General features: G+C 34.7%; 1 protein-coding gene across 2 annotated transcripts; it reads left to right on the forward strand.

The window, feature by feature from the left end:
• The first annotated feature begins 873 nt into the window (after positions 1-873).
• Positions 874-23,008, forward strand: LOC103484278 (protein MOR1). 2 transcript variants are annotated; one of them, XM_008441274.3, is made up of 54 exons: positions 874-1,228; positions 1,349-1,454; positions 1,584-1,707; positions 3,293-3,372; positions 3,457-3,634; positions 3,723-3,787; positions 5,832-5,914; positions 6,209-6,294; positions 6,444-6,557; positions 6,730-6,849; positions 7,043-7,145; positions 7,986-8,122; positions 8,572-8,637; positions 8,934-9,048; positions 9,217-9,254; positions 10,194-10,265; positions 10,380-10,499; positions 10,964-11,069; positions 11,494-11,606; positions 11,698-11,785; positions 12,441-12,541; positions 12,716-12,823; positions 12,933-13,038; positions 13,131-13,210; positions 13,295-13,444; positions 13,571-13,646; positions 13,735-13,859; positions 13,954-14,064; positions 14,141-14,290; positions 14,377-14,451; positions 14,536-14,617; positions 14,693-14,808; positions 14,917-15,018; positions 15,105-15,179; positions 15,298-15,393; positions 15,475-15,576; positions 15,674-15,775; positions 15,956-16,138; positions 16,218-16,329; positions 16,986-17,062; positions 17,263-17,342; positions 17,898-17,960; positions 18,237-18,366; positions 19,112-19,234; positions 19,320-19,397; positions 19,604-19,762; positions 19,864-20,022; positions 20,561-20,658; positions 20,772-20,928; positions 21,025-21,141; positions 21,294-21,389; positions 21,704-21,775; positions 22,000-22,273; positions 22,370-23,008. In XM_008441274.3, exons 1-54 carry the CDS (start codon positions 1,069-1,071, stop codon positions 22,639-22,641), a joined length of 6,081 nt encoding a protein of 2,026 aa, XP_008439496.1. In that variant the 5' UTR covers positions 874-1,068; the 3' UTR covers positions 22,642-23,008. The 2 variants fall into 2 exon arrangements, with proteins under 2 accessions (XP_008439496.1, XP_008439497.1); XM_008441275.3 differs by having other exon boundaries at positions 14,696-14,808.
• Positions 23,009-24,763: the final 1,755 nt, after the last annotated feature.

Consider the following 24,763-nt stretch of genomic DNA (forward strand, 5'->3'; position numbering starts at 1 on the left):
AATACTTATCTAATTAAATAAAACGAACAATTAAATAAAAATAAGTACTGAAAAGTTCTATAAATACCATTAACATACACTCAACGCTACATAGTCTGATCAACATAACACAATCATAATGAATCATATGTTATACACTATAAAAAAGTATAAAAGCAGGAAAATATCATTTATAAAACAAACAAAAAGAAAATAATATAATTCGTACACAAAATCCTACCACCCTTGAAATGATAGGAAACCTTCGCAAAACTTACCGTTTTTTTCTAAATTTGTTTCTTGAAAGATATTCAAACATTTGATCTATTCGTTGGTATGTAATTTAAAATAAAATTGATAAGTTGTTAAATAATATATATTAAGAGAAGCGAAAGTGGAGAAATTGAGAATGGAGAAAGGAAAGGAAAGGAGAGAGGGGGAGTTAATTTGAAAAATGGGCATTTGGGAGCTTTTCCAACGCCGGTGGCCAAATTTAAATAATCTCAATTAATACAAAAAAGAAAATCCAACGGGCAGTTCAAATTGGATGAGTATCCGCTCCCCTTCAAGTCTCACTATAGTCTTTGTTTCTAGCTTTGTTTCGGACCCCACCCATGGACCCTACAATTTGAACCGCTCAACCATTGTAAAATTAAATATAAAATTACATCACGCGCCAACAAAAATGTTGCCAACACCAACCGCCAATTTACTGCCACCTTGTCAACTTTTGATTGGATGGTGCCGACACGAATGCAGGCCGACGACTGGGTATGGCTTTACCCGAATGCGTACACCCCAAAATACCCTTCTGCCTCACAGGGAATGAGAAACGAAAAAAGGGAAGAGCAAAATCTCTTTCTTCCACTCTCTCCCCCCCCCCCCCCCCCCCCACCCATCGCTTCTTCTCTCTCCCTTCCCCCTCCCTCTCTGTTTGTTTGCTCCGATTTAGGGCACCGCTTCGAAGCATTTCTTCGTCGACCCTCGTGTGTTCTACCTGTTGCAGGTATTTGCCGGAGAGGATTGTAGAGATAGAGGCAATTCTGCATTTGTTTTTCTTTTTGTAGATAGGATCAATAGTTAGTAAAAATGTCGGAGGAAGAGAAACTGCTCAAGGAGGCGAAGAAACTACCCTGGGAGGATCGGCTTTCGCACAAGAATTGGAAGGTCAGGAACGAAGCCAACATTGATCTAGCAGCCGTATGCGACTCCATTTCGGATCCTAAGGATTCTCGTCTCCGTGAATTTGGTGAGTGGTTTATTTCCACTTATTAGATCTGGTATAATGGCTTTGGAGCTCAGTGTTGACGATCGAGTGCACTGATTGCTATAGATCTTTGCTCATGCATTTTGTTTCTGATTTCTTTAGGTCCGTTATTTAGGAAGACCGTTGCAGATTCTAATGCACCAGTGCAAGAGAAGGCACTGGATGCGTTAATTGCTTACTTACGAGCTGCAGACGCAGATGCGGGGAGGTGGGAATTCTTTTGTTTTTCTATCCGAACGTGTAGCTTATTTTAGTCATCCACATTTGTGTTTCTGGTTCTTTAGAGTTATCAGTTAATGTTCTGATTGTGTTTGCTTTTGGAAATTTTCGTTTATAGATTTGCAAAAGAAACTTGTGACGCAATTGTTGCAAAATGCTTAACTGGTAGACCCAAGACCGTGGAGAAGGCCCAAGCAGTTTTTATGCTGTGGGTAGAACTCGAAGCCGCGGATGTTTTCCTGGTAATTTTTTTTTCTGTGTATATCATAGCTTCAATCGTTGATTTCAGAATTGGCATTTTGATTTCAGCGGTAGACGTTCCATAGTTAGAAAATGTACTTTCGTTACATAAAAGTTTTTTTAGGATTGCGAGTGGCCAATGAAACATATAGAGAATTTTACTATTTGGATGCTTTTACATGTTTTCCTGCTAATGGAGGCTTTGTTTTTCTTTTTTGTTTTTTTGTTTTTGTTTTTAAATTAAATTTTTATTATTTCTTAGGGGTAAAACTTCAAGTTTAGTTGCCAGTTTAATGTAGTAATCAAAGTTAATTTTGAAACTACTTGGATATTTCCGATAATATTAATTATAATACTAATAGTATAAAGCACTCGCACTATTCCATTGGAATTGGCCCGACCATGATGGCGTAGTCTCATGGTGGAGGATATCTTCATCATCCCCCTTTTGTGAGAAGAGCGCTTCCGGTGGTCTGCTAACCTTTGCTTTTTGATAGGGCCTTTCGGGAGAGAACACAATAAATTTTTAGAGGGCTCGAGAGGCCTTATGGTCTGGCCTTGCTAGATATCACCCTTATCTTTGGGCTCGGAGTCCCTTGTTAGTTTAACTGGGCCCCATGCTTTTTATTTGTAGTTTCCAATTTGCCTATTATTTGTTTTCGTTTGATCTTAATGAGAACTTGGTCTCTTATATGAAAATGATAATAATGTGTATATGCCTTCATAAGATTTTTTTTCCCTTTGAGAAAGATGCCTTCAGAAGATTTATCTTTTAAAAATATTCTGGGTTTGGTGTATAGGTCACCTTATCCTTAGATCAACCAAATGTCCTTGTCAAAACCATTTAGGCGACCTACTTTGGATGTTTGATCATTTTGCTAACTTGACTACCAAACTTTGTACAATGAGATTTGGTCCCCATTTTCAGTTATGAATGAAGATGTCCTCCACCTTGAGAGGTCCCCGAACTTTGTTCATGATGGGTTGCTGGGCTTGTGCTTGATAAAGTCAAACCTCTTGAGAAAATTCCATTTTTCACAATAGATGAGAGTACTTGGAGAGTGAAGTGGATGATCAGCTGATGTCTAGTTTCACATCATTGATGACTGGAAAGTAGAAACTGGATTTATTGAAGAAAAATTAAGAGAGTTTATATTGATTGTTGCTTTCACTGAAGGTTAAGTTTAAAATTGCTTCCAATAAAACAGTTCCCCTGATTTTTATGCTGCCAAAGCATAATACTATGAAGTCCGTCTAATGATGATAAGCTCACTTTTTCTGTTGTTGGCTTCCTTGATTCAAGTGTGCTAGGGTATATTTTTGAGTCTAGCATGGGCTTGTGTTTCTCAATACAAGCTATCTTGCTTCTATCTTTCTTCTTCTACTTTTAAATTTTTTTCTGTGTGCTTGCATGATTTTTCTGGCGAACTGCATTTTCTTTTCTTTGGATTGCAACTATATATTTCATTTTTTAAAAATGAAAAACAAACACAAACTGCGATTTCAATTAATTTGTAGATATATATTTATGCATGTATGTATTGAGGTCTATTCTTGTATCTCATTAGAAGGCTTATGCTAATATAGGATGCAATGGAGAAAGCTATAAAGAATAAAGTTGCAAAAGCAGTTGTCCCTGCTATTGATGTCATGTTTCAAGCTTTGAGGTTCGTATTTTAGATTTTAGATTTTATTTTATTTTATTTATTTTTTACTGTATAATTCATCTATGGCTTTCCTTTTGAAAATAGTGACTTTGGAGCAAAGGTTGTTCCTCCAAAACGAATTTTGAAGATGCTTCCAGAACTCTTTGACCATCAAGATCAAAATGTTCGTGCATCTTCCAAGGGATTGACACTTGAGCTTTGTCGTTGGATTGGGAAAGACCCAGTAAAGTCAATATTGTTTGAAAAAATGAGGGATACAATGGTATGATCAATATTGATGGCTAATAATTAATATAATGTTCTCTATCAGTTTCTGAATGTAATATAATTTTTTAATCTTGAATTTTCAGAAAAAAGAGTTGGAGGCGGAGCTTGTCAATGTCACGGTGTCTGCTAGGCCTTCTCGAAAAATAAGGTTAACATCTAGTCCCTTTACATTCTTGCTAGTGCACTTTTTTTTTTGTAAAGATATTATTATTACTGGCCTGATAGTGCGTAGGTTATGCTTTCTAAGCTGCCATTGTTTACTTGCTGTATTCACTTCAATTTTTCTTTCATTGGAATGGCTACCATGTCAATTACTACTATGCTAGATCCTCTCCATTCTCTCTTCTTCCTCTTTAAGTAATGTAATATATTGTTCAGGTTGTGGTTTAAATGACATTTTTTTTAACGTGAAATACTTTTTATTGGTATATGAAAAGGAAGTTAATATTCAAGTTACAAGTTTCCAATGGAAATGAAGGAAGACAATACAGTAAAAAAGAAACAAGGGCCCAAAAATACAAGAAGATAAAAGTAAAACAATAAAAAACAAATAACAAAGAAAAGGACACAACTGATAATCTACAGAAAGAGCTTCACTCTAACTAAAATTGCAGAAACTTCTTATGGTGGAAAATAAGCATGAATCTCTAAATTGTAGTTTTCCCCAAAAATTAAAAACAAATCCATGAATAGAAATTTCTAATAATACACTCTCTGCTGCATAGATGGAAACTGAAGGCTAATTTTACGATCCAAATAGCTGCACCAGTTAATCTGGTTTTTGATAAAATTCTTCATTAGACAATCTGGTTTTTGATAAAATTCTTCATTAGACACTCACAGCTAGCTTGGGGCTGATCATGGAAAAGTAAAAAGGTAGTCTTAAAAACCAGGAATTATAAAAAAAATTGTCCCCTTCCTTATAAACAAATAACCTGTCAATAATGAGTGAGAAGTTGCGTTGCCACACTGTGAATAGATGTAATTTCAGCATACCAAGATCTTCAACAAGATTGTTCTTTTTCTTGCAGTCACGATTCACGCCCTTCATTTTCCTTCCAACTGGGTCCAAGTTGATCTACCCATTTTCTGTCAACCGTTCCGATATTTATCTCCCTGAATTAAAACCAAATCTAGGCACTGATTCTGAAGATTTAAAAAAAGAAAAAAAAATCACTTTGAAGGAACCTAAGTCGTCTAATACTCTATGAAATTATCTTTACTGAGGAAATAACCAAAAAAGAACTATTAAAACTCTTATCTGAGCCTATGAGGCGACAAAGGTGAAATTGCACGAATCAGTTCTTATTTTTACTAGGACATTGGCAATTGGTTTTATTGGGTTTGCTAACACCGACGGTAGATTCAAGGTAAATTTTCTTTTATCAATTTAAGATAATTTTTTTTAATTGTAAATAAGTCTGACATAGTTATGCTGATAAGTTGAATATTGTCGCTGTGTCAACAATTGATAGCATTGTTAATTTGAGAATAACTTTAAAATTTTGCTATTACTGAAGACTCTCGTGAGTTATACGTACATATGCTTCTTGGATTCTCTTAGTGAGGTTTGCCCCAGGGAAACAAAATGTAAGGAAACATGGGGGGGGGGGGGGGGTAGTCGACAGCTTATGTAAAATAAAAAGAGAAGGGATCAATAGAAGAGTAAAAGAATGGGAAAAAAAGTTGAATGTGGTATACTGATGATTGGTGGGTGGACAACTAAACTTATGGTGCTTAACTTGTATGAAGCTTCTTGCTGCAAAGGTATATGATAGCATAATACCACAAGAAATTCAGCGTCTGCTGCTAATGCTAGACAATGTATCATAATATTTGTGATTTTCCTCCAATTAACTTTTAGTTAACTCTCTATTGTTCTTCCTTCTACTTCATTTTAAACTGTTCAAATGATTTTTTTAATTCTTCTAATTCGTAAATTTAGAACTTCATCTTATTTGTTAATACTAACATTTTCTCTATTGATTGCTTACCTAGAAGTTCTTTGTTGTTTAACAAGATGATCAGTGTTCTGTAGTTAGTTCTGGATTTTGCATGGGGTTGTAAATTTTCTTTACAGTCTCTCATATAGATCCCAAACTAGCTATTTTTATATGTACCTCTTCCATAGCAACCAATTTTAAGGTTTCCTTACTGTATTTGTGTTGAGATTAATTATGTTACTTAGTTAGGTCCGAGCAAGACAAAGAACCAGAAAAGGAAGATACTTCTGAGGCTGTTGGTACAGGACCTTCTGAAGAATCTGTAGCTGATGGTATGCAGAAGTTTATGTGACTATTTTTTTCATTTATTGTGATTAATTTTTGTTTGTCTAATGTTATGTATTTCAAGCGCACCATGGACTAAGCATTTATTAATCACAAGCTTCTAACTCTCTAATACACTTCAATTTTTGCTTATTGTGATTTTTTCGCTTTCACAGGTTATTGTCTCTTTTAGCATTAATCTTTTTTCATTATATCAACCAAAAGTTTCATTTTCTTTTCAAAAAAAAAAAAAAAAAAAAAAGAAGAAAAAGAAGGAAAAACTAATACAATTCAATTGTCAGTTCCTCAGGAAATAGATGAATATGATCTTGTTGATCCAGTAGACATATTGACTCCATTGGAGAAGTCGGGATTTTGGGATGGAGTGGTTGGTGATTTTAATCTTTTGTCTTACAATATGTATTTTCTATTAAAATATATATTCTGTACTCGCTGATTAAATTTAATGTTTATAGTTCTGAACTGCACTTATTTTACTACCCTACAAACTTATTTGTTTATCCTTGTTTTTTTTAGAAAGCTACAAAATGGTCAGAAAGAAAAGAAGCTGTTGCTGAACTAACCAAACTTGCTTCAACGAAAAAGATTGCGCCCGGTGACTTTTCAGAAGTTTGTAGAACATTAAAGAAGGTATGATATCTTCCACCTGGCCATATTTTCTTTCCCAGGGATTGAATTGATTTCTTTGAACAGTCGTATACCTGAATTTGCTTGCACTTGTTGAAGAAAATCTACATGCATAGAAAATGGGTTCCAGTTCCACTATTTGGCTTACCAACAACAATTTGAAAAAACATTGCAGCTGATCACGGACGTGAACATTGCTGTTGCTGTTGAAGCCATTCAAGCTATTGGCAATCTTTCCAGAGGCCTCAGAGCTAACTTTTCTGCGAGTTCACGATTCCTGTTGCCAGTTTTACTTGTATGTATATTAGATCAACTTTTCCTCCAGTAAATTATTATAAATATTGCAATCAATATATTTGCTTCACATGCCACAATGATTTATATATTTTTTCTATGTTAATGGTAAATCTTGTTAATAATATTTTTTCTTATGTTTTGGCACTCGCCTTCATAACATGCTTAACAACTTGCTTTCATTGTTTTTATAGGAAAAACTAAAAGAAAAAAAACCTGCTCTGATGGAGTCTTTAACTCAAACTCTCCAAGCGATGCATAAGGCTGGGTGCCTAAGTCTTTCTGACGTCATTGAAGGTGAGAGTTCAATTTGTTAGATTCATCAAATAGCAATTTTTTAGGTTTGCCTATACTCGTTCACTTTCATTTGAGGTAAACTTGGCTGGAGAAAAATAAGAGAATATTTCCACTACTATTGGTTGGTTAAACAATGAAAGTGAAACCTGCAAAGGCAAATGTCCGTGAGGTTTTAGGTCTAGATTATGGTAACCTTATCTGATATTGTTTTTGATTCTTTAGAGTGCCCATTATTAAAAAAGATATCCTACGAGTTTCTCCGTGAACACATTTCTATAGAACTACACAATGTTGGTTAGTTTGCGTGGATGCTTACCAGAATCCAAAAACAGTAAAGACAGAGAAATATGAGAATAGTTTATAAGCTGTTCAAGCTTTCATCCCTATTTAATTTACCTTATATCATTTTCAATCTTTTTTTTTGATAAGAAACGGATAAATTCAAGAGAATAAAAGAGAACAGCCTAAGGGCAAGGGACGAGAGAAACTAATAAATAAGGGCCTTCAATTGTTGAAAACCATAGAAAGGCTATAATTACAAAAGTGTTTGGTGTAATTGGTTCTCCACCAAGAAGTTGTGTGGTGAACCACAGTCCAAAAAGAATTAAAAGAATTATAATTATCATAAATAATTCTTACTATTTCTCTCTTTCCAAATGCTCCACAAAAGAGATCAAGTAGCGCATCTCCACAGCATGTTATGCTATCGAGCCCTTCAATCATCTAACTATCAATCTTGCTAGGAAGACAAAAGCCTTATATCGTTTTCTATTGGAGAATCATTTTTTGCCATTCTTTCCCAAGTTGTGGCAATGATTTTAATCAATGCTTTTCTTGCAGATGTGAAGACAGCAAGCAAAAACAAAGTTCCTCTTGTGCGCTCATCAACTTTAAGCTGGGTTACTTTCTGTATTGAAACTAGTAACAAAGCTGTTGTCCTGAAGGTGCATAAGGAATATGTCCCTATATTTATGGAGGTCAGTGAATCACATGCTTTAAGCTCTTATATAGTTAATTCAGTAATGTTCTCTATCTTTGTTTTTTTATTTTCCGTTTTGTCTTTTTTCTTTTGCTTCCTTTTAAATTTATTTCGCAAATTACTCTACTTCTTTGATCATTGCCACTTAGCAAGTTAAACCCTCTTCTTTTTGAAGCTTTGCCCACCACTTTTGATGTATATTATCCTAAGAAATTAGTTTCCTGTTGGAAAGGAAAGCTACATCTCTTTTCAAACGTTTTGAACAAGTATCATCACTTATACATATGGGCTGTGTTCACAAACTATGCTACTTAATGCTTATGTCATTTTTATGTGGATGTGTCAGACTATGGACTACTAACACTTTCTACTATTATTCCCTTTCTTTAGGCTCTACCTATTTGTTTATACTATTGAACCTTAATATAAATTGTTTCTTCATTTTAGAGCCTTAATGATGGAACCCCTGAAGTGAGGGATGCTGCATTTTTGGCTTTGGCAGCAGTAGCTAAGGTAAGTAATTTTAGTCAACTATATTCTTATAAAATTTAATTCTTTGACTCCATGTGGTTTTAACCAAAATAACCAAATCTTCTATTAAAAAACCAATTGGATACAAAAGGTTGGCCATTTACACTAGTTGGCCCAATAATAAAAGACCCAGCCCATTAACCCAACAGTAACCCAATTACAGGTAAAATCACAACCTAAACTAGCCGAAACAGAATATTTTAAAAGAGAGAACTAGGTATGGACTATGATACGACATTGTTGCTGCTGTAACAAACTTTCTTCTTGCACTATGATAGTTGGTTGGCATGAGACCTCTGGAGAAGTCCGTAGAGAAACTTGATGATGTGAGAAGGAAGAGATTATCTGAGATGATTATGGGCTCTGAAAGCAGTGTACCCTCTAATGGCTCAGGTTATTGATGTTCTAGTAATTCGACATTTGATTAAATATTTAATATTACTTTATTAAATTTTCTTCCATTGATTTTCTAACTTTCATGGCCCCGCTAACAACTTTTAACTAAGTTCGCTCTCCTATATTTTATGTCAACTTTCTAAACTATGTCTCATGGCAATGCAGCAAACCAAGTTCCTGGTGCAAGCGTGCCATCAGCTTCGGTAGGTCACAGATATTAAGATGTGTTTCTACCAATGTTCCCTGCTTTGTTGCTGTATTTAGTCTATATAATTTTTCATGAAATATTATTAATAGCAGTCTACCTTGAAATGATTTAAATTTTAATTGTTTATGAATCCAAATGAATGATGCAATTCTATATCATCTTTTAATTATGGGAACCTAAGCTTTCTGGGAAACATGAGAAGGAACAAAGTTCCATTTCTATATCATATACAGATTGGATGACTTGGTGCCTTGATTAAATGGGCAAGCTGTTAGCCGTATACCTTACGGTTACAAGTCATAGCTTTAAACCATGGAAGTTGCCTCTAAGGCTTATAGCTGTAAACCCATATGCTTTTCTATGAATTTTTATAATCCTGTCAAGTTGGGCTATCTTGTGGGATCAAGTCAATATGCGTGTGATAATGTGAAATTCCATGATTAGAAAAAGAAAAATCACTTGTATTTATGTTAGTGTTTTTCAACAGATAATGAAGGTCTACTTATAAAAACTAATAATTAAGAGTAAAATGATAAGTTCATCAAAGATGTGAACTTTCTGGCCCCTAAGGGGGTGCCCATGTTTTGGAATGGGTGATGAGTTAGATAAATGTGGGTATGGTGGTCTTTCCACATGCATGCCACACCCATCCGATTGGGTGTGACGTGGTCAAAAAGATGTGAACTTTCCAGATTGAATCTTTCTCTCTTCCTGTTTTGGCTTGTTAGTTCGTATTTACTTTGCCTTTATTGTTAACCAATCAGTTGGATCTTAGTCCTGTCTTGGTCCTATTTTCTTCTTTTCTATTCTGCTAGTGTCTGTTTTCTTTTCATCAATAATTTAGCTGTTCCTTCCAGAAAAATCTTCAAGTATTTTTTGTTTTTTCTCTTAGCTATTATATAATGGTGATATATCTGATCAAACATTTATGCAGGATTCAGATGGTTTATTTGTCAAAAAATCTGCAGCCAGCATGCTTAGTGGAAAGAGGCCTGCACAGGCTGCTGTGAGTAAAATTTACAAGTGTTCTGGTTTTGAAGGCAAAGAAATTCTGTCACTTTGTATGCAATATTTTCTTGTCATTATAATATATCATATTAGTTTTATTTTTATTTTCCAGCCTTCTAATAAAAAAGGAAACTTGGCCAAATCAGGCACCAATAAGAAAGCAGATGGTAGTGCACCTAGTGGTGCACCACCTAAATCTTCCAAGCCCATCGAAGTTCCAGAAGATGTTGAGGTAATCTAAAACTTGTCTAGCATGTGCTGTCAATTCATGGATTTGGTTGGTTGGTGTTTTTTATGTTTCTTCTGCTGCTTCAAGTTTGGGTGCAGTGGCATGGTTCCGAATTAGTGTATTTGTTTCCCTGATACCAACAACTTCATGGTTGGGCTGCAATTTTCTGGATTTTGGTTTTAGGTTGGAGAGGATCTAGGGTACTGTTTAATATATTAAGTTAAGGCATTGAGTCTGCTTGGGATGGGAGTAGGTTGGTATGTTTGTTCCAATAATATAATGTTGATAGGAGCTTTGTTTAAGCTCGTATCGAATTCCAGGTGGAATTTCAAATTTTAATTTGTTGTAGTTTTTTAGAAGATCAAAAAAGGTTTTATTGTTTTGCTTCCTACAAAAATATCCTTGTTTATGATTGGCTGCCTTTTTATGTATTGACTGTTCTTGCTGCTTTCTTTAAACATTTGTAGCCGGCTGAGATGAGCCTTGAAGAGGTGGAGAGCAAATTAGGTTCTCTTGTTGAAGCAGATACAGTTTCTCAGTTGAAGAGCACTGTGTGGAAAGAACGACTTGAAGGTTCTCTTATTAATGTCATAGCAAGATAGATAATATGTCAAATTCCTTTTGTCTTAGTTACGCTTATTAGCTCAAATTTTTGTCACTTTCACTCCTAATGAATGCTAGGGGACCAATTTGTTTCTGGAATATATCTTGCTACATTAATAATTGCTTTTCACTTTTTTCTCCATTTCAATCCTAGCTATTAACCAACATTAGTTGTCTAGTTAACAACAGTTATGTTTTAATTGTGATGCTTAAATGGAGAAAAACCTATTATAGTTATTAAAAGAATAAAAGTTAGCCAATGTGGGACTGGCATATTGGTTCATACAACGTCATATTTCTAGCTCTACTTTTCAGGGGTCTTTCCCTTTTATGGATGTGTAGCGGACTAATATTTTAATGCATCAGCTTCTTAAAAATGTAACTTATTTTTCAGCAATAACTTCACTGAAGCAACAAGTGGAAGGTTTGGAAGATCTTAACCCGTCAGTTGAGATACTTGTTCGTTTATTATGCATTATCCCTGGTTGGAGTGAGAAAAATGTTCAGGTTTTATTCTAACTTTGCTACTTTACATTTCTCTTATTTATTTGCTTTGCTGGGTTATTATGTATTTATGCGCTCAAGCTGAATGATGCAGGTTCAGCAACAGGTTATTGAAGTCATTACTTATATAGCCTCCACAGCAAAAAAATTTCCCAAAAAGTGCATCGTACTCTGCCTTTCAGGTGGTTAGCTTTGGACCATTGCAATAGTTAAAACATGTTTAATCTTGATAGAATAATTTTTGTCAGCAAACTCATTTTCATCAATTCAGTTGATTAGTTACAAATTGGTTAATTTTGACAGAAGAAAAGCTAACAATTATCAAGATAAACTATAGTAGCAGTTAAATCTAGCCTGACTTACATTATAACCAAATGCATATGACCACAGGTGACAACCCTTAAGAAAAATATTTTGAAAAGGAATTACATTGAAGACCTATGAAACTGAGCCAACGTAGAGATTTTCAATCTCGTTTCTTTTCATTGAAAATTCTTTAGTTTCTTTTCAACCAAATACACCAGGCAAAGTCCTTTGTGTTGGTGTTGGCACAAAGAACTTTTGACCAAACAATAGCTGCTTGATTATTCTATCTTCAGCCTTTCCATCAATGGCTCCGTAGCTTGAAACTGCTGTAATAACTGAAACTATAAATTTAATTTATTTATTAATAAAAGTGTGGAAAAACTAGAAAATTCAGCTGTAAGAAAAATAGGAAGGCTCCATTTTGCATCACGTCCCTTTTTTTCTACATATTATTATTCCTTTTTTGGTGACATCTTATTCCACATTTTTAACCAACGAAATATGAATGCGTATATATTATATACTTGATAGGTATAAGTGAACGTGTAGCCGATATTAAAACTCGTGCTCAAGCGATGAAGTGCCTTACTACTTTTTCAGAAGCAGTTGGTCCAGGATTTATTTTTGAACGAGTATGTTCCTGTGGTTTATAAACCAGCGTTCAGATTCATTTACTTATTTGTACTTTTATACATACGTCTATACTGCTGCATGTTTGCTTTCATTTGTGCTTAGAGTAGTGTAGATATAAGTTTCATGTAATTTTGCATACTATATATTAAGTTTCTGTTCCTTTGAATTTTTAGCTCTTTAAAATCATGAAAGAGCACAAAAATCCGAAGGTCCTTAGTGAGGGACTGCTGTGGATGGTTTCTGCTGTTGAGGACTTTGGTATTTCTCTTTTAAAACTCAAGGTAACTTGGCTTCTCTTCTTTGAAAGTTAGAATTCTTGTTCTTTCTGAACATTTTATGGTCTCATTGTTATATGATCTTTTTATTAATGGATGCAAATAAATCATACAGGATTTGATTGATTTCTGTAAAGAAACGGGTCTTCAGTCCAGTGCTGCGGCTACAAGGAATGCTACTATTAAGCTTTTGGGTTGCGTGCATAAATTTGTTGGACCAGGTGACTGGATCCTTTCTTTCTGTTTCTTGGACCATAACTTGAATCCATGATAATATAATTCTAACTCTCCAAGCTTCCTTCAATTTTTGCAGATCTTAAAGGTTTTCTCTCAGATGTGAAACCTGCACTGCTTACTGCAATTGACACTGAATTTGAAAAAAATCCATTTGAGGTATGCGAGGCTCTAGATGATACATACTTCAAATATGGATTGGATTCTACCTTTTATGGAGTTCATTTGTCTATTATCTTTTAGGGTACTGCTGCCGCTCCAAAAAGAACAGTCAGGGCAGAAGAACTAACATCATCAACATCTGTTAGCGGGACCGATGGCCTGCCACGAGAAGATATTAGTGGGAAGATCACTCCTACACTGCTGAAGAATTTTGAAAGTCCTGACTGGAAGGTACTACTATTGGTTTTAAAATTGTGGGCCACTGCATTTGTTTACTGTTTTCTGTTTAATAGTTGACCTTGCTAGAAATTATTTATTGAACTGCTTATTGCTTAAGATACTTTTCTTATATTTCAGGTCCGTTTGGAGTCTATTGAAGCTGTGAATAAAATGTTGGAAGAAGCTAACAAACGCATTCAACCTACTGGGACATGTAACCTACTTGGGAAATATTCCTCTTCTTTTTCCATTTTGATTATTGTGTTCTGTTTGTTGATTATTCATTTGTTCATCTTTGCCAGCGGACCTGCTTGGAGCTTTAAGAGGACGCTTGTATGATAGCAATAAAAATTTGGTCATGGCAACTTTGGCAACCATTGGTAATGTTGCTTCTGCTATGGGGCCATCTGTCGAAAAGTCAGGCAAGGTTTGTTGCGGATCCTTAGATTATATTTTCTTAGTTTCTTATCCCTTAGGAAGTTGAACTTCAATAGTTCTTTATGGTTTTATCTTGTGCACAGGGAGTTCTATCAGATGTCTTGAAATGTCTTGGTGACAACAAGAAGCATATGAGGGAAGCCACTTTGACTGCTTTAGATGCCTGGCTAGCTGCCGTCCATTTTGATAAAATGGTATTTCTTTTCCCTATATGTTAAAGTTGCAATCAATATCTATCTTTATATGACTAGCAATTTGTCCTTCCTTCAGATTCCTTATATGATATTAGCTCTAGTGGATAATAAAGTCAGTGCAGAAGGGCGGAAGGACCTTTTGGAATGGTTGTCAAGGAAGCTTTCTGGAATCAATGATTCTTCTGATGCCATACAGCTGCTAAAACCAGCATGCTCTGCTTTGGCGGTACCTATATTGCAAACAATTTGGTTGGAATTTTTGGGCATATTATGCTTGGCCTTCTTAATCCTTATGGAATAAATTTAATTTAGGACAAATCGTCTGATGTTCGCAAAGCAGCAGAGTCATGCATTACTGAAATTTTAAGGGTTGGGCGACAGGAAGCGGTAGGCATCATGAAAACTACTCTGCATTTACTATTCTGTCGAGTTATGAGTATTCCCTGAACTTTCTGTCTTCCTTATCTATAGGTTGAAAAAGTAATTAAGGATATTAGTGGGCCTGGTTTGTCCCTTGTTCTTGAACGACTAAGACCCTATGGTGCTTTTCAAGGTATGTTGCTTGCTCTCTAGGTTACTTTTATTTCTGTCTTGTTTAAGATTAAAATGTTCAACTTGTTTCTCGCAGAAGCCTTTGACTCAGCTAAACAAGTTACCTCAAGCTTGCCATCCAAAAACGCTAACAAGGTTGGAAAGGCCACTTCAAATGGTGTTGCTAAGCATGGAAATAAAGCTATATCATCAGTATGTTTCTTTGGCTAGATTCCATAGGATTTTTAATATCTGGAAACCAATTTAACAACCCTATTAGTCCCTTTTTGTCTGCTTAACAGTGCCTTTCTATTTTTTCAGAGAGGCACCATTTCAAAGGGAAATAGGACCGAACCCTTAATATCTGCACATGATTTGGCCGTTCAATCACAGGCTTTATTAAATGTCAAAGACTCGAATAAGGTGCCTCCTCTTCTGATCAACCTCCAAATCTGATGTTGTAAATCATTTTGTTTAGTTTTTCATTTGATTGACTTGTTCTTTTGCAGGAGGAAAGAGAGAGAATAATAGTTCGTAAGTTCAAGTTTGAAGAACCACGCATAGAGCAGATTCAAGATCTTGAGGTTTGGTTATATTTGTGCTGTGTATCTGTACTTGTTGAATGAAATTTATTTCGTGTTTTAATTTCCAAATGTTTACTTCAATATATTTTTTAATTTCTGAATCATTGTTTCTATGCAGAATGATATGATGAAATATTTCAGGGAGGATTTGCAGCGAAGGCTGTTAAGCACCGACTTTAAGAAGCAAGTTGATGGTATAGAGATGCTGCAAAAGGTGTTTTGCTAGGAAATGCCATCTTTTAATTTCACGGCACATTCCAAAATGTCATGTTTACAGATTTCTATGATTTTCCAGGCACTTGCATCAATTGGAAAGGATGTTATTGAGGTTTTAGATATTCTACTCAGGTGGTTTGTTCTGCAATTTTGTAAATCAAACACAACATGTCTATTAAAGGTATGGATTTGATATTCCTTAAATACATATTTTCTTTCAATTTGTTTTCGCACACATTATTTCCATCTGGGATGTCTAATTAGGTATAAACAATCAGGTGTTAGAGTTTCTTCCTGAACTTTTCGAGACCTTAAAGGATGAAGGGTACTGTATAAATGAGTCTGAAGCGGCAATCTTCCTTCCGTGTTTGATAGAGAAGGTGGTTCATAGTGCTCTGGATTTGCTTTCAAGTAGTTGATTGTATGAAATTTTATGTGTTTTGCTAATGTCGAGATGTCAAATTGCTTTCATACATTGTTTACTTGTAAGGTAGTGTTTTTGTTGTTTATTCTAATTTGTTTTGCATCTGGAAAAGACACTTACTTGCACTGTGCTGCAGTTGGGACACAATATTGAGAAAGTAAAGGAAAAAATGCGGGAGCTGACAAAACAAATCATACAGACTTACTCTGCAACAAAAATGTTTCCTTACATACTTGAGGGTTTACGTTCTAAAAACAATCGCACTCGGATTGAATGTGCTGACCTTATTGGATTCTTAATTGATAATTACGGATCTGAGGTAGAAACATTGACTAGATTTGTCTATTTGAATTTTTTGGTTTCAACTGAATGCTTGTTTTTTTCCCTTCTTCTTTTAGATTAGTGGGCAGTTGAGGTCATTGCAACTCGTTGCAAGCTTAACAGCAGAACGTGATGGTGAAATTAGGAAAGCTGCTCTAAATACACTTGCTACTGGATACAAGATTCTTGGTTAGTCTTGATGTCTGCCTTTGCCCCATTGGGAGCAATCCAACGATAATGAAAACTCTTTTGCATCTGTTTTGCTGATCTTCCTCACATGTTTTCTAGATCCAGTAAATTCTTTGCTTTATACTTGTGTTCTGACCTAATAGTTTGCTGTTGAGTGTGTGCGTGTGTGTTTACGGAAAGTTCTCTTTATATCCTTCGATAAGAGCATATATATGTTTCATTTATGCTCTTTCCTTCATTTATTTACTAGTATATATTTCAGTTTTAATATTATATTTCACCATCAAGTAAAGTTCCTTAATAGGAAGATTATGATTTCTTTTGCCAATACTTGAAGATTTCGGAAGTCTGTTTTTTTTCAAAGAAAATATTTCGGAAGCCTATTACAAATAAGTTTCTAAGTTTGTGATTGTTGTGGTCTTTGTATCTTTATATCCTTGTTCTTTTTCACTGAAGTTGTATCTTTGAGCAATAGTTTCTCTTTTCATCTTTTCAATGAAAATTTATCTCTTGTTAAAAAAATGTATTTCATCATTTTTCTTGGTAGAGTTAGCGGGAGCAATGTTAATTTGGCCTTCCCACTTTTTCACCCTTGTGCCTATCTTGTTTTGATATTGTTCGGTATGGTTGTGCTGAATGTTTGTTGTTCTTTGTAGGTGAGGAGGTGTGGAGATATGTGGGAAAACTGACAGATGCTCAGAGAAGCATGTTGGATGATAGATTTAAGTGGAAGGTTTGTTTATATTTTACTTGTATAAATAGTCATGCATGTGTATATTTTACTTGTATAAATAATCATGCATAAGTGGAATGTTCAGGTTTTTTTTATCTTACACCTTGGATGAAAGTTCCGTTTCTTATAAAAGAAAAAACCTATGAATTACATGGTCTAGTTTCTACCTCGTTCCTATTTTCATTCTGCACTCATTCCAGGTTAGAGAAATGGAGAAAAAGAAGGAAGGGAAGCCTGGTGAAGCTAGAGCTGCTATGAGACGCACTCTTAGAGAATATGAGTATGTACCTTACTACACCTAATCATTTGTATTTTGTTTTTCAAAGGGATTGATGTTGTGACATGGCATGTGCTGATTGTGAAATCTACTGGAGTGAGTCTATTGACCTTTGCTTTATTGAATGTTGAGAGGACACAAAAAATCTAGGGCAAAGTCACAGAGACAATCACAGATGATTGTCTTCCTCTCTGTTCTCATGACATATCAATTTCCTCTCGTCCATTCTACCTACATTTCCCCGTTTAGATCTTCCACCCAAAGCCTACTACCTAGGGTCCCCACCTTTACATTGTCATTCCTCTTTTTATCCTTGCAATGGTATCAATACATTTCTCGATGAGATGGATCGGTGGACTAGTGTTTCTCATTAAAAAGAAAGTGTACGTGAATATTTTTTTTGGATAAGAAAAATGTACATAACCTGGCACATTATATGGCTGTTTTGTTGAGTTTTCCATTATGGGGAGATCATTTGTCACAAAATTCGTTGTGATATGGTGTTCTTTGCTCCATAGTTTGAACTTCTTAATCTTAGTTTTTGTAATTTCATTCCAGATCTGAAGTGGCTGAGCAAAGTGGGGAAGTTTCTCGATCCATGTCTGGAACAATTTCAACAAGGTATTTGGATATTTTTGATCTTTGAGACACTGCTGCACCAATAAGGAGTGTCGTAATATATCTCGATGCCATGAGTGCTATGCCCTATTTTCTGGGGAAATAAAAAGAAAAATTATGCTAAACTCTTTGATTTTCAGATGGGATGCCTAATTCTTTTAACCAGTTAAAAAACAATCCTTCACTTTTCTAGTTTTTCATGTTTAGTTGTTCTTGTGATGCATAACTCCTTCTTTTTGTTTAACTCAGATTTCTTATTGGTTATAATTATGTGTTTAGCTCCAGGAAAAATTATGGTTCTGAGCTTCATATGGAGAGACAATCGGTGCCTCAACCACTTTCAGCGGCTAATGGTCCCACAGACTGGAATGAAGCAATGGACATTATTTCTTTTGGGTCACCTGAGCAGGTGGACAACTATTTATTTATTTTTTTCCTGATGATTATTTTCTCCAGTGCATGTAGATACTCTTTATTGATGATTGTCTGCATTCAATAGAAGAATTTTAATTTTTAATGAGTCCTGTGGGGATTAGGCTTCATTGAAAAATGTTTGTAGATACTATAAAATATATAGAAATGCTACTGAAGAAATCTTAATTTTTTAATAACATCTTACATTAGGGATTATGTTTTAGATTGAAATATATTTGTAAATACAACAAGGTAAGGTTCGTGGAAAATAAATCATCTAGTGGGTTTGGGATCCACTTAAAATTAGCTTACAAAGTGGAGACTATTGAACTTCATGGTATAAATCTGTAAAACCAACAACTAGTCCAAAGTTAAGTAAATACTATTAAACATTCTTAATGTCAACTTCATACTGAAGGATTCTTTGTTTGCATTTAAATGGGAATAGTTACAATTTAAGACAAGATCACTCTTCCATAGAGGTATACTTTTCCTTCATGGAAAATAATCTACTCTCTCCATTTTATTGGATTCACATAAATCAGAAATGTATAGTTGATTATAATATTTACGTACAATTCAGCAATAGGCTTTTCACCATTGATCACATCTTCAGATGTATAGTATTTGACATCTAGCTTCTATTTTATTATATTAAAATAATTGGCACAGTAGTTATCTTGTGTTAAAACATTTTATTTATGTGAGTTGTCAAAATCAATATTGGGTACCTTTTGCAGTCTGTGGAAGGAATGAAAGTCGTATGTCATGAGTTGGCTCAAGCCTCCAGTGATCCAGAAGGCAGTTCAATGGATGAGCTGGCAAGGGATGCTGATAGACTTGTTTTATGCTTGGCAACAAAAGTACGAAAAGAGCTGTTTCAGTCTCTCATATTTGGATTTTTTTTGCTCATTTTGTGAATTGCTTGCATCTTTAATCTGTGTATAGGTTGCCAAGACTTTTGACTACAGTCTGACTGGAGCTTCTTCAAGGTCCTGTAAATACGTTCTCAATACCCTTATGCAGGTGCTTACCAGCCAATTTTCATTTTGGTTCTAAGAATTATGCTTTTACTAAATCAACACAGGAGTTGTAGGAACTGAAAACATGCATTAAGTCTGCTGAAAGAGATTGTTTTATACTTTTATATGAAATGCCTTATCTATGTTTTCTCAATAAGCTTTGTAAGAAGAAACCTTTCTTGTTAATTGAAAAGTTAAATTTTGCTGCAGACGTTTCAAAACAAAAGACTTGCTTATGCTGTCAAGGAAAAGACTCTGGACAGTCTTATCACAGAACTTCTTTTGTGGCTTTTGGATGAACGAGTCCCGCATATGGATGATGGCAGCCAACTTCTGAAAGCTTTAAATGTTTTGATGCTGAAGATTCTGGTCATTATTTTCTCAAGATGCTTCTTTTTCGGAATGTTTTTAGGAAATTGTTTTTAAATAGTTTTTTTTTATCTTGGTTTATTTTTTTGTTTTTTGTACAGGATAATGCAGATCGTACTTCTTCATTTGTGGTACTAATCAATTTGTTGCGTCCATTGGAACCCTCAAGATGGCCTTCAACTGGGTCCAAAGAGTCATTTGCTTCCAGAAATCAGAAGTTCTCTGATTTGGTTGTAAAATGTCTAATTAAACTTACAAAGGTATGTATCCATTATTCCCATTAGTTTGATTACTCCTTTTTGTATGTTTCTCTGAGCTAACATTGGCGGAGCTTTATAAAATATTTAAAGTTTGGGCCATTTTTCAAATTGTTCATGTCATCCTTACTCATAAATAAAAGCCCATCCTTGAGAATTAGAGTATGTTTTAGATCTTCTTTCCAATTATTTCAGGAAAGTAAGGAGCGATTTCTCTAGATAATGAATGAGTATTAGACATTGGAATGGAGAGGGATGGTTCCCTCTTCATTATTGATTACTTAAACAGACATGGATGATTTTTGCGGTCTTCTATTGCCATGATAGTAGAGTTCCAACTGTTAAGTTTTTCTTGGATTTGTGAGGTTTTTTTATTTTATTTTATTTTTTATTTTTAGAAATAGGGACAGGAAATGTATTCGAAAAACTTGAAGAAACTGGATTTCGTACTATAGAATGGTGTATGTTTTAATGCTCTGTGTTTGTGTATATGCATGTATATTCCTCCAGATACTTAGGAATTGGCTTCCTGGTGATGCAGGTTCTTCAAAGCACTATATATGATGTTGATCTTGATCGCATCTTGCAAAGCATCCATTTATATCTACAGAATCTGGGGATGGAAGAAATTAGGAGAAGGTATCTCTATTGTATTGGCACTTATGGAATTTAACGTACATCTTAATTTTGAAGGTCTTCTTTTTGGTTTATAACATTGTATTTATGTTACTTTTCTTTTTTTCTTGTTAAAGAGCTGGAGCTGATGATAAGCCCCTTCGAATGGTTAAAACAGTTCTACATGAACTTGTAAAGCTTCGTGGTGCTGCAATAAAGGGCCATCTCTCTATGGTTCCTATTGATATGAAACCACAGCCAATTATTCTTGCCTACATTGATCTTAATCTTGAGGTAGAACAATTTAAATGGTCAATTCTATTATTATTATTATTATTATTATGTTTTTGAGGAAGACTGATAACTTATGATGTCTCTACTTCCAAATAGACTTTAGCCGCAGCGAGAATGTTGACATCAACTGGGCCTGTCGGCCAGACTCATTGGGGTGATTCAACAGCAAATAATGCATCTTCTGGCACACAGTCTGCTGATGCGCAGTTGAAGGTATGGGGCCTTTGCCTTAAGAAATGATACTTCTCTCATTTGGCTTTGAAGTTATCTGTCATTTATGCTCAAGTTATTGCGTTTATTTTCTTTTACCTTTCTAGCGTGCATCTTAGATCAATCAAATTCTGATTTTCTGCATTTTACTGCAGCAAGAACTTGCTGCTATATTCAAGAAAATTGGGGACAAGCAGACATGTACCATTGGATTATATGAGTTATATCGAATAACTCAACTTTACCCTAAGGTAATGAATGATCTTTTAACATTGCAATTATAACAAGTGGATGTGTGCGCGAACAGAAAAAAGGTAAAATTTTCATTAAGAGGAAATGCAACCGTAAAAGGCTAGCACACATCTACAGAACATTAATGATCCCTTGCTTTGAATTGGGCTAGATGTATTTTCAAGAGGATGAAGATGACTTGCTTGGCCTTCTTAAATTATTAAGTTAAATATAAACTGAGAAGCCTCTGCTGGTTTTTTTTGTTGCTTAGTGTGTGTCATCCCTTACGATTCTCAGGTTGATTTTTCTCAGCTTCATCTTTTGCTTTTCTCAGGTTGATATATTTGCTCAGCTTCAAAATGCTAGCGAGGCATTTCGTACGTACATTAGAGATGGTTTGGCCCAGGTTTGTATGTCTTTTTCATGAATAACTACTGAAACATTGGAATTATCATGTTAACAGAACATCAGAGGATTTGAAGAGATGTTTTTTTACAATTTCCCCGAGGTTTAGTTTTGGCCATTTGTTCATTGACTCTGTTGTTTGTTTTTATTGTGCGTGGCGTGAAAATTTTAATATTCCTCAATATTGCAGCAAACCTACATTTATGTAATTCGCTTTCATTGCAGATGGAGAGAAATGCAGCTGCCGGAAGAACACCTTCAAGTTTGCCATTGTCAACTCCTCCTCCCGCTTCCATGAATTCTTCGCCTGATTTTGCACCTTTGTCTCCTGTACATACTAATTCTTTAACCGAAGCAAAATCATTGAATGTGAAACCTGAACCCACTAACTTTACTTTGCCACCGTCATATACTGAAGACAATAGGATTATTACTTCAAGAGGTCCCGCGCCTGATTACTCACTTGGAGACCAAAGGAATGACAAATACATAGGCGGAGGTAAAAACGTCACTAGTTTTTTAGTCGTGCTCAAAGTTACGTTATGTTTTCTTTTCCTATGGGATCTAATGGTGGAAATTTTTCTGGAAAACTCAGTAACGAGTGGCACACTAGATGCAATAAGAGAGAGGATGAAAAGTATGCAATTAGCCGCGGCTGCTGGAAACCATGAATCGGGAAGCAAGCCATTAATGTCGGTAAATGACAATTTGCACCCCGGAATGCTTGCTCAAATGTCTCAACCATCGGAGCACATCGGCGTTGAGAATTCTGCTCAAACTGGGGTCCTTCCCATGGATGAGAAGGCACTATCTGGACTTCAAGCCAGGATGGAAAGACTTAAAAGTGGAACTATTGAACCTCTGTGAAGCACGAGATAAGATGTGAGAGCTACCAATATTTCGAAGCCTGGACACGAGTTGTTATCGTGTATGATGCAACGGGCAAAAGTGTCGATGCCGGTAATAGAGATTAGTGTACCTTTTATTGGTTGCTGGTGCTTATTTTTTCAAGCGCGGAGTTTATTGAAATTTCAGGATGTCGGGTCGTTGAAAGTTGCCAGCCAGCTTTTGTATTTTTGCTTTTGAAGCATTGCTATTAAACCAATGGCAGTCACTTCCATTAAAATATATATTTGGAATCACATCAAATTTTATTCTTTTATGCCCAGCTGTATTTTTCCCGCCGTATACTTTTGAACGTAAATGAGAATTTACTTTCCGGCTTCTGTTTTTAGTCATATGGTGCTAAATCTGTTGAGTAGCATCCATTTGTTTAGTAAAGCACCGTCTCAATTTAACATTTTATAGGTTGGATCACTAAAATCGCTTCAGAAGTGTAAGAATGTAATAGAAATGTAAGACTTTTGAATTATTATACATATGATTTATGCTTTTAATCCAATTCAAAAACACAACACCAATAAATATATTGCACCCGTATCTAATGTTACATTATTCGTTACTAAGCAAATTGACTATTAGTTTGGTTCAGTTATGTTGAATCTACGACTTGTAATAATGCATGAGTTAACACTGAATAGCAATGATTTGGGTAAAAAAAACACTAGTTCCTTTATTAATTCCAAAACTTTAGATATTATTTTACTTTTTTTTACCCAAATTTTAAAAATAGTTTTTAGTTTGTAAACTTTAAACAGTCCTTGCTATTAAGATTTTATTAGGTTGCTAAATATATTCATCCGTTGAAAAATCTACCATTTTTATTTTAAATAAGGTGGAACAACAATTTTTTATAGGAGAATTTGAAAATCAATTTTCACTCAAGATTTTGTCATTCACTATTTTAACACATTATACTTCACATCTCACTTAATAGACAGAACCTAAAAGTAGAAGTCTATTTCAATTTAGAAGTCTATTTCAATTTCTGTCAAGAAGTTAACAAAATTTTAAAATGAAAACTAAAACAGATATTTTTTAAAAGTTTAAGAATTAAAATTAGCATTTTTAAAAATTTGATAACCAAAAAGTATGTAAAACACGTGTCATATAGATTATTGACTAATTTAAACGAGTATGAAAGTTAGGATTGACAAGTTTTGAAAAATCTTGGTTTTGGTCCATACCATTAGTTTTCCATCAGGTACAATAAATGAATTATAACTTTTCTATTATATCAATTACAAAGGTGTCTTGACAACACTTCATTGATTTTAAATCTTGATTTCAGTTCTTTCTTTTGCTTCATCATCTTTTTGGTCTTTCTATGCTAAGCCTCCTACCAACTATAACCATTGAGGATTCACACAAGTAGTCACCAATATAAAGTGATTATTATTTATTAATATATTTAAAGAAGATCACATTTTCAAAATAAATTTATATATTTAAAAGAAGGTGCAATATATAAGAAGTCTATCTCAACTTGGTCTATAGTTTGAAAAGGTTTTTTGAATACAAGAAACAAACCGTTTACATGAAGAAAAAAAAAATGGGAACTTTGGATATGGATTCCTCCAAACAGATGTAATTTAATTTTAGATTAGAATGATTTGAAGTCAAATAATAGAAATAAGAGTACAAAGAGCCCACCATAATATTCTCTAAAAAAGTTAATTTGTCGGTGAGTGAAGGCCAAAGCCAAAGCCAAAGCCAAAGCCAAAGGAATGCAAAGCAAACTCTCTTCTCAACCACTTTTCTTAAGTTTGGGGTCTTAGTTCAAACATCACCAACCTTCCCCCATTGCTTTTATTTCTGTATTAATTGAATGTACAATATCTGTTCAACAGCTGCAGCCCCCCTTCCTTTAAATCAATTCAAATCCCATTTCATTAATCCATACAAATACATCAAATTATCAAACATTTTCAACTCATCCTCGTAGGGGGAAACAAACGAACATATATAATCTAGCTCCATCTATATATATATATATATATACTTCAACTTTAAACTTGGAGCCAACTGTAATTAACATGTTATTCCTTCCTAAAAATTAAAATAGTGTATAGTTTCGACAAAATATTAA

This window comes from Cucumis melo, chromosome 8, assembly GCF_025177605.1.
Source record: "Cucumis melo cultivar AY chromosome 8, USDA_Cmelo_AY_1.0, whole genome shotgun sequence".
Classification (NCBI taxonomy): Eukaryota; Viridiplantae; Streptophyta; class Magnoliopsida; order Cucurbitales; family Cucurbitaceae; genus Cucumis; species Cucumis melo.